This window comes from Zootermopsis nevadensis, unplaced genomic scaffold (assembly GCF_977971745.1).
Source record: "Zootermopsis nevadensis isolate Lab colony 2312 unplaced genomic scaffold, Znev_1.0 Znev_ptg000030l, whole genome shotgun sequence".
NCBI classification, from domain to species: domain Eukaryota; kingdom Metazoa; phylum Arthropoda; class Insecta; order Blattodea; family Termopsidae; genus Zootermopsis; species Zootermopsis nevadensis.
Window position 1 is genome coordinate 17,816,192 of NW_028259162.1, and position 10,257 is coordinate 17,826,448.

The 10,257-nt window shown below is 40.1% G+C and overlaps 1 protein-coding gene across 3 annotated transcripts in view; it reads left to right on the forward strand.

The window, feature by feature from the left end:
* The window catches only part of LOC110840340 (fatty acyl-CoA reductase wat), a 34,976-nt gene that overhangs the window by 23,498 nt on the left and 1,221 nt on the right, over positions 1-10,257 (forward strand). For all 3 annotated transcript variants that reach the window (XM_087358926.1, XM_087358924.1, XM_087358925.1), the window contains exons 3-8: positions 2,552-2,800; positions 3,391-3,536; positions 6,043-6,152; positions 7,296-7,491; positions 7,697-7,945; positions 9,628-9,885. In XM_087358926.1, coding sequence (XP_087215052.1) covers positions 2,552-2,800; positions 3,391-3,536; positions 6,043-6,152; positions 7,296-7,491; positions 7,697-7,945; positions 9,628-9,885 — 1,208 coding nt within the window. The remainder of the gene's footprint in view (positions 1-2,551; positions 2,801-3,390; positions 3,537-6,042; positions 6,153-7,295; positions 7,492-7,696; positions 7,946-9,627; positions 9,886-10,257) is intronic.

Below are 10,257 nucleotides of genomic sequence, written 5' to 3' on the forward strand. Positions count from 1 at the left end.
ATAAAGGGCATATTTTCCCATCCATGCCCCCCCTCATCCCTCTCAGCTTCCAAATACCCGCTCTGAACCATGCCCATCCCTCTCTCTCCACCCTCGTACAGCAACCAATGTAGCCCTGTCTACCCCACCCTGATTTCATCTCCCCGTACAACGCCAGAGATCTCTTTTCTCTAATTTTAGCAAAAACGTTCTGTCTTTCTATGGCGTTGCACCTTTCCTTTAAAATTTCCCACGTCCTGCCCACACTTCTTCCTTGCGGATCCTGCCAAATATACCCCAACCCTAATTTATCTAATTCCTCTTTTACCCCCTTAGCCCATCCCCCAATTTTCAAGTTCAGTACCTGCCAGTCGTAGCATCTCCTTACTAAATCATCCCTGTCCATTTGCAAAATCCTTAACCAAAATTTTGTGACCAACCCTAAAACCTTGCTCCTCCTGCTGTCTCTCCCCAGTTCCACTTCGGCTACCCCATTTGCTCCGACCCTTGGTATCCCTAGGACCTTCTTACAAAATCTCCCGTGGATTACATCAACTTCTTTCCATCCCTCCTCTAATCCCCATATTTCCGCCCCATACATCATTCTCGATTCACATACCATCTCGTATACATTTTCTAAAATATTTATCCTCATATGTGGCATTCTGGCTAAGCACTTATCTATCGCCACTAAGGCCTGCTTCCCTTTCGCCACTACTTTAGCCTTTTGTTTAGCCCACCCTCCTGTGCTTTCCAGGGTCACACCCAGGTAGCATATTTCCTTCACTGTTTCTATTATTTTGCCATTCATAAACCACCTCTCATCCTTTCTCAATTTCCCTCCCCTCTTGCATACCAACACTTTCGTCTTCTCCAAGTTGCATTTCAAGTTCCATTCCTTGCAGTACTTCGCCACTTGGTTGATTCCCTTCTGCAAGCCGTTCACCGTAAACGACCCAAATGCTAAATCATCCGCAAACAACAACCCCGGAATTGATTCATCCCCTATCACAGGCGCGTGTATGTTTCCTTCCTGGATATAGTCGATTACATCATCAATAAAAATGTTAAACAGATAGGGGCTCAGACTGCACCCTTGCCTAACACCTCTACTTTGTTCAACCAGGTCCGTCACTTCGTTTTCTCCACACTTCACACAAAATTTGGTTCCCTCATACATTCTCTTGATACATTCAACCATTCCTCCACTCACTCCCTTCCGTCTCATTTTAAACCATAAGGCCTTCCTATCAATCGCGTCAAAGGCTTTTTCCAGGTCCACCAAACACCAGTATATACGGCCTCTTTTAACGCTTAGATACCTGTCAATTGCGGTTTTGATAATAAAGATATTATCTGTGGTTCTTTTCCCTTTTACGAATCCCGCTTGGTACCTTGACAGGATCTTATTACCTACTAGCCAGTCTCTCAGCCTACCAGCCAAGGCGCTAGAAAATATCTTGCTTATCACCGTCAGAAGCGAAATGCCTCTGTAACTATTAGGCTCATTCTTCTTACCCTTCCCTTTGTAAATTGGACTGATAACTGCAACTCCCCACTCTGCTGGGAAATCTTTCCCCTTCTTAATTTTATTAAACAAAGTTGTTAAAGTTTCAGTTCCTCCTTCCACGGTGCAAAACATTTTCCACATCTCGACTGGTATCCCATCGACGCCAGTGGCTTTCCCATTTTTCATTTTTGATATACTTTGCCTAATTTCTTCTGCCGTAAAGTCCCTATCCAGTTCCTCTATGTATTGGGAGCCCAGCAATTGCGTTGGGTAAACCAATCGCCCTTCAGCTGCCCTAGCGAACAGATCATGGAAGTGGTTCACCCACGCAGTTGGATTTACCTCATTCCTAAAAACTTTTTTCGCCACTATGTCCCTTATGGACTCCCATACTTTCTTTATCTCTTTATGCCTTACCAAATCGTTTATTCTTTCCGACTCCTTCTCTTGCCAAACCCGCTTCTTTTCCTTCATTATCTCCTCGTACATTTTTCTAGCTTCCCAATACCTTGCTCTACTCGCTTCGTCGTTTCTCGCCTTAAACTCTCTCAAGGCCCATCTGGCTAGTCGTTTGTTTTCCCTGCACTCCTCGTCGAACCAATGACTTCCCCCTCTATGCTTAACCCCTGTCCACCCCATTTTGATCCCCGCTCTCTTCACCATGGAGTACAACATATCTACCATCTTATTAACCTCCCCCTCCTGAGCCATACTGTCTCTTATAATATCTCAAGAAACAATAGTAGTAAGATGTCATGACATAAATTACAAACCATCCTGTCAGTTATGAAATCAACCAGGAATCAAAACGCTATACGTTTATTACATGGCATGTATTCCATAAAATATATGAGAATTAAATAAATTTACCAACGACGAATGTAGCTTGGTGTAGGTACAACTTCCTGCGTCTGATGTTATTGGATAAATCTAACTAGTTTCTTTATAAGATACATTGGTGTCACGAAAAGCTTTGAATTGGAACACCTTTTACTTTTATATCCTTTACGACAATGTTGGTATCAGGACGTCTTACTTAAACTTCTGTCTCTTGAATTGCAGTTGTTCGGAAATCTGCAAGATCAAATGCCAAAGTTCCGGCACAAGGTGACAGCCATATCTGGGGACTGCAGTATGCCCGGCTTGGGGCTGATACCCTCGGATCGCAACCTACTTACGGAAGAAGTAAGCTTCGTATTCCACGGTGCAGCCACCGTGCGTTTCGACGAGAAGTTGCGCATCGCCATGGGTACCAACGTTGCGGGCACAGAGAACGTGTTGGAGCTGGCACACGACATGAAGAAACTGAAGGTGCTGCCACCGCTCAGAGTGCAAGGACGATTCACAGGGTGTACCATTTAAAACGCAACTCTACAATAAGCACGTATTACTATAAAATATGCGAAAATCAGATCGATAACGATCGATACATTAATTGAATATTGACAATGGTTTCGTTGCTTTGTGTATAAAGACGTTCAAGAGCAGTAGTTGTACCTGTAGAAGTTGCTTTTTAAATGGAGCGTTCTGTAGTACTCTTTTTCTTCAAAATTCTGTCATAGAACTGAAAATAATGTGCTTGTTTACTCATCAAACATTGGGTGAATAGCTAGAACCCACTAACAACACTTGGTTAATTCAGGATAGAGCTGTGATAATTACATTACAATTATTTCTTAGTGAATATTCCGGTAAAAAGTTTTTCAAAATACTTATCTCGTCATAAACGTCTGAGAACGCCTATCCGAGATTCTTTGAAGATAAATAGAATTAATTAACTGTAAAATGTCGGATTTGTCATGTATTTTTTATCTGAAGTGTGTGTTGTGTTTAATACACAAAATATACGTCTACATATCATACAATCTATAATGCATTAATCAAGTATCTTCTCGTTCCAGGCCGTAATCCATATTTCGACAGCGTACTGTAACTGCCATCTACAGGAGATTCAGGAGAAATTCTACAGCTACCCACTTACTTACCAAAAATTATCTGCTTTTATGGATGGAGTAAACGATAAAATGGTGGACGCAATCACCCCACAGTAAGTTAATTTTCTGGCAGTCTTACCGGATCAATTTTTCACACTGCGTAACCATTAATGCACTTATCAAATTATAATATTTCAATGTCTGCAGTTTTGTCTTGCTTTATGGTAGGGAAAAGTAACAATTGAATGAGATGGATGGACGGACTGAAAGATGGACAAAAGTGTCACGGACATGAAAAGAGCTTGAAAGACATACGAGGCTCGTCCACAAAGTAAGTTTCCCTGGGGCCGTTTACAGAAACAAAACACAATTTCATGGAAAAATTTATTGCAACAGATACAGCAAGTGTCCAGCTATTTTTCAACATATTCGCCACCGGAATTGAGACATTTGTCATACCGTGGGACCAACTTTTGAATACCTGTGTCGTAGAAGGCTGCCGCCTGGGATTGGAACCACTGTGTGACAACCATCTCCGCCTCTCTGTCATTCTCAAAACGCTGACGCTGACCGGACAGGAATTTCTTGAGGTGTAGGAAAAGATGGAAATCACTGGGAGCGAGGTCCGGGCTGTAGGGTGAATGATTAAACACCTCCCAGCTGAACTCCTGCAGGAGACTTGCTGTCCGTCGAGCCGTGTGCGGCCTAGCGTTATCACTGACCGCACTTCACAGTCGGCGGGAGCTGGAATAAGAACCTCCATCTTCAACAGCTGCAACGATGCTACTGTGAGAACGCGGGAAGTACCGTTAGTGCATGGGCCATGCTACGTCATTGCTCTATCACGTACGCACAGTCGCTTCGCGCAATATAAGGTTTGCTAGCTGTGGGACGAGTGGGAAACTTACTTTGTGGACGCGCCTCGTAGATATAACACAGTTAAGGTTATAAAACGAATAGATCTATTGGATAGGATTTCTCGTGAATGTAGAAGGAAGGCGACAATAAACATCAATTACGAAAACAAGCTTTGGAAATGGTATATATGGCTATCTGATTACGAGATGCTACCGCCAGTTGCAGTTGCACTGTTTTTTTTTCTGAATCAGATAGAATATTATTGAAGCTTGAGAAATAACGGTCGTTACAAGAAGAGTCTAGTGCGTTCAATAATCAAACATCAATCACTCTAAACTATTGAAAAGAATCCCTGCATAAATGGCTTAGACTACACGCAATACATAAGTGTCGGTGAAGATTTCTGTCTTCTGGGTTGTTGCGCTGTGTAGTATGGTAGATTTTTACCAACGTTTCAGAGGTCATACGTTGGTAAACATCTACCATACTACACAGCGCAACAACCCAGAAGACAGAAATCTTCATACTCATCGCCCTGATGACGGAGGCAGTATGACCTCTGAAACGTTGGTAAAACATCGACCAGACTACACAGCGCAACAACCCAGAAGACAGAAATCTTCATACTAAGAATCGCCCTGATGACGGAGGCAGTATGACCTCCGAAACGTTGGTAAACATCGACCAGACTACACAGCGCAACAACCCAGAAGACAGAAATCTTCATACTCATCGCCCTGATGACGGAGGCAGTATGACCTCTGAAACGTTGGTTAACATCGACCAGACTACACAGCGCAACAACCCAGAAGACAGAAATCTTCATACTCACCGCTGTGAAAACCTGGAATCATACAAAGTGTCGGTGAATTTGTGGGTGTAATACGATGAGACTTCGATAGAGGTTTCTCAACATATATCGAAGTCTCATCGTATTACACCCACAAATTCACCGACACTTTGTATGATTCGAGGTTTTCACAGCGGTGAGTATGAAGATTTCTATCTTCTGGGTTGTTGCGCTGTGTAGTATGAACAATATATGGAAGAAGGCCAGTGGGAAGACCTAAAGGTAGATGGCTGGATGCAGTGACGACTGACTCCAGAAATCTCCTTGGAACAGCAGCTTGGAGAAGGATAGCGTTGGATAGAGAGAATTGGAGGAAGAAGATAGAGGAGGCTAGGGCTCGATTTTGGGCTGTTACGCCATAGTAGTAGTAGTAGTAATACGATGAGACTATTAAGAATCTAAGAATATCTTACAGTAACTTTGGAAGCTTCATGCAGCACTTTCGTTATGTAAAAATAGTTGTGGAAAACTAGGCTTCAGCCATGCCACGTGTTTGGCAGAGACGAGCTTGCACGCGTTTAATGATGACTCGTTAACCTGATGAAGGAGCAACAAGTACCTCTGAAACGTCTGTTGACTTCTACGAGACAAAACGGCGCAACATCCCAGAAGACACTCTTCTTTAACCCTATAAATTTCTTACATTATTTAACGACACCCTCTCAGTTGCATAGATTGTTTTGAGTCGAACTGGAAAAAGATGCTGGTCATTAAGGGTAACTGTTAATTCTGAGGAAGAAAGCGATCAAGGCTTTATCACTATTTCTTTAGAATAACTGAGGAAGCTACAAAATATTTTAGTTCCGAGAGATTATCCAACTTCAGAATTTTAAAAATTCGAATAAACACCATCCAACTACGAAAGTCAATAAGCTTATGATATGGTAATTTGAGATGTATCTTTCTTACAGTTTGCTGGGTGAGTGGCCTAATACTTATGCTTTCACGAAAGCAATGGCTGAGGATTTAGTTAGAGACAAAGGACTTGGCCTTCCCATTGGAGTGTTCAGGCCAGCTATAGGTAAGAATCTGTGTTTCTAGATAATCTAGCACATAAAGGTGACACTGATTTGCCAGTCAAAACATTTCATTTATGTGCCTACACGTGAAAAACAAATGCAAGACGGAACAACGTAGAACTTATTTTGCAATTATAACCAGTATAAAATCAACATATATTAAAAAGTATGAGAATTCTAATGCAATAGACATTCGTCCATACCTTAATTTATTTTTACAGAAATTTAATAATTGCTTTAATGTAAACTGAGAAGTGCTCTGAAGAATGGGAGTGATTTTTATACTACAGCATCGGTTCTAAATGTAGTTAAATACATAGAAATGTCAACAAAATATTGGAAAGACCATTTGCAACGCGTGGACAGAAATAGGCTTCCAAAATAGGCAATCCGTTAGCAACCACGAGGACGTAGAAACCAGGGACGACCGAAGTATTGACGAGAGGACTAGGAAAATCTATCTTGCGATTTATATGAACAGGCCATACGGCCTAAACCCTAATTAGTTCACCATGATGATAATGATAATGATATTTCTATAGTCTTTCTTGAGAGATGGTAAGATAAAGAATTCTGAATTTAACGTTAACAGGCATACACTTAATTTAAGCCGCTTCTTATTTATTTCTTAATGTAATTTTGATTCCTTTATGATATTCCAAAATATTTTAACGTTGTTAACATAATTTCATCAAACATTACTAAATTAAAAACCTCGATACGGCATCACTGTTAACTATATTGTCATATATATATATATATGAGTATCGGTCATCATGCTACCGGCTGGACGGCCGGGGTTCGATCCCCGACGGGGGCAGAGGATTTTTCCTCTAGCCTCTGCGTCCAGACCGGCTCTGGGGCCCACCCAGCCTCCTCTACAATGGGTACCGGGGTCCTTTCCCGGGGGTAAAGCCGGCCGGGGCGTGATGCCGACCACTCACCCCCATCTAGTGCCGAGGTCAAGAAAGAGAGGAGCTATACTTTCACTCCCCCCAAACGCCTACATGGCGTATAGTGGGACAAACTTTACTTTACTTTTATCGGTCATCATGCCACGACAGGATTTTAATCCTGTCCTTGTAGAAGCGCTGATTAAAATAATCGCAGTTTATGCTCAGTGAGTACCGGTGATCCTGTTGCAGTGGTGGCCACGCGCGATGAGCCGGTGTCCGGCTGGATCGACAACTTGTATGGGCCGACTGGTGTGGTTGTGGGGGCTGCAACTGGCTTGATCAAGACATTGCATGGGGACGCAGGCGTTAACGCTGACATCGTTCCTGTCGACATGGCTGTTAACGCCGTCATAGTGTCTGCGTGGGAAGTTGCCAACAAACCAAGGTACCGTTTGCAGCAGACAACAATCTGTTAATCAAATTAGGTACCTCTAGAACACGAATTGAAACAGAAAGAAATACACCATTCACAACCGGTCTGGTGTTGAGCAAATATCTCTACTGCTCTTTGTTCCTATGGAAGATAATATTAATGTGAGATTAAAAGTCGTAATGCAATCTGTGTGCACCTTGTTTCTGTTCTGACACAGGGCCCACACTGCTGATGAAATCCCTCTTTATAACTACGTATCATCGGTGCAGAAGCCCTTAACTTGGGGTCAGTTCATGGACAAGGTTTCGCGATATGGGATCCATGTCCCTACTGTTAGGACCGTCTGGTGCTACTCATTCACACTCAATAAGCATCGTTCTCTGCACCTGATGTATGTCCTCTTTCTGCATTTCCTGCCAGCCTTCATAATAGATGGGGTCACCATGCTCTTCGGGAACAAGCCCAAGTAAGTAGTCACATTACCGGATTTGTCTTGATCATTTTACATGCCACCCAGACCAAAACCAACTCCATGGAATAATCAAGTAGTCACTCAGACAATAATTAACCTCCCACGATTTATGCCAGCGATGTTTTTCACCAAAATGTTGCTGACAACCTAAAACTCCACAGTCAGCATATAATAACTGCACCGGTAAAGCAGTAATCGAGTAGCAGCGTCAATGAGGATGGCTCCTAAGTCTGTTTACCAACATTGTACCAACAATGTTATAAAAACTACAACATTGTAAGAACAGTGGTCTCCATTGTAATAATAATTATAAAAATAATTTAAATTGATCTGTCAACTAAGGACATGACAGTAATGTCACTGGCAATAACTGTGAAATTCTCTCCAAAAAAGAAGCACAGATATTTTTGGAAACTTTCAATTTATACAAACAATGTCAAGAAGCCCTTACTGAAAAGACAATAATTTTAATTGATGAACCAAAGAAAGTGATTAACTTTGAAAGGTCCAAGGATCAATGACTTACCCTTAAGACAACAGATTATGTATTAATCCTATTTAGGAAATACTGAATATGACTGACTCTGTACTTACGCTCCTGCTTGTATTTATTTGATTTTTATTGTCGGATTAATTAATGAGTATTTTCCTATTATAGACCAACACAAGTAGCACTTTGTGCTTTAAAAGAGAGTTGTGTTGATGGTCTGCAGATCAATATTCTTACAGATGGTCTCCAATATACAAAGCAGGAGAGTCATACATACAAATTAATGGTAATAAGATGAGTAATTATCCTTATATGAAGGTAAATCTTTAAACTTACATGTCATTGTGTCTGAGGATATATCTCTCCGCATCCTCCTGTTTTCGTCTTCCTCTTCTCTTTCAAGTCAAAATACTATCCCCATGATCCTGATCTATTCTAACCTCAATCTGTTATTTTTATATAGTGTGAGAGATTAAATACCATAAAATAACAGATAAAAGTGTAACTGTAATAATTGAATAAGATATATTTGTAACAGTGAAGCATAACACTGATTTAAAAATGTGTATATGTTTAAAGCTTATATATATTGTTCTTATGAGAAATTTATTTGTTGATTCAGTTATTTTTTGATAGTTATTTGTTTAACTGAAGTGGGAAATATTATAGTCCTTTATCTCTAATAATAATCATATTATAGGTGCTTCTTAGGGAGACATATAACACAACAAATATTATATATATCATTATAACTGGCATTACTTCTTGTATAATGGCAAAAGTAAAGTATTAGGCACATACAGCAAACATATTATTATTGACATTATCTGCAGAATATACAGGCTTGTGTATTTAAATACTTGTTTTAAAGGCTCTGTAGGCTGTTTTCATTTAAAATAAAGATAAAGTATTTTTCAATATTTTGAATGAATAGAAAATACAGAAATAGGTATTAATCATATAAATATAAAATGGATCAACGTAATCAGTAAAAATGCTCCAATCAATAGAAAATATATGCAAATACTTTCCTACCATTCCTACTCAACTGTAATCTAATTATTACCTCTACTTTCTTAAACATGTCCAATTTAGATAGATGTCTTCCCCTTCTAAATTCCTATAAATGTATATTAAGGAATAACAAGACACGTGGCCACACTCTCATTCGATTCTTTTTCCTCAGGTTAGTAAAGATCTACAAGAAGATCAATAAGTTCTGCAGTGTCTTATCTTACTTTGGTAACCGTGAGTGGAAGTTCACAAACAACAATATCCAAGGACTGTGGGAGAAACTAAATGAAAATGACAAGAAATTGTTTGACTTCGATATCGATGGCCTTGACTGGGATAATTATTTCTACAAGTATGTCAGAGGAATCAGGATATACCTGATGAAGGACGACCTCTCCACAGTTCCACAGGGTCTCGCAAGACAAAAAAGGTACATTAACATTCTATAATGCAATGTTCAGGGCACAGTCAATATAACTTTAAAGAAGACCCGCTACATGTGAAGTTCACTTGCAATAACAAATCTCCATAAATAATCATATTTCTCTCTACAGTAAGTACAGTCCTGTTATTGTAATTCTATTGCAGACGGATTAGCTGCATTCAAATTTTTAGAATGCCTTTAAATTAATATTGATTATGTAGAAACTATTTCCAGAGAATGATAATAACAGAATCTGGAATTTGTCATGTGACCATTTTCACACAATCAGCTACTTTTGAGAAAAATTGTAACTTGTTTTCCTGTGATATTGTGGAAAAGGGTATTATGTCGCTAAATGTCAATAAAAAAGGAGAAACA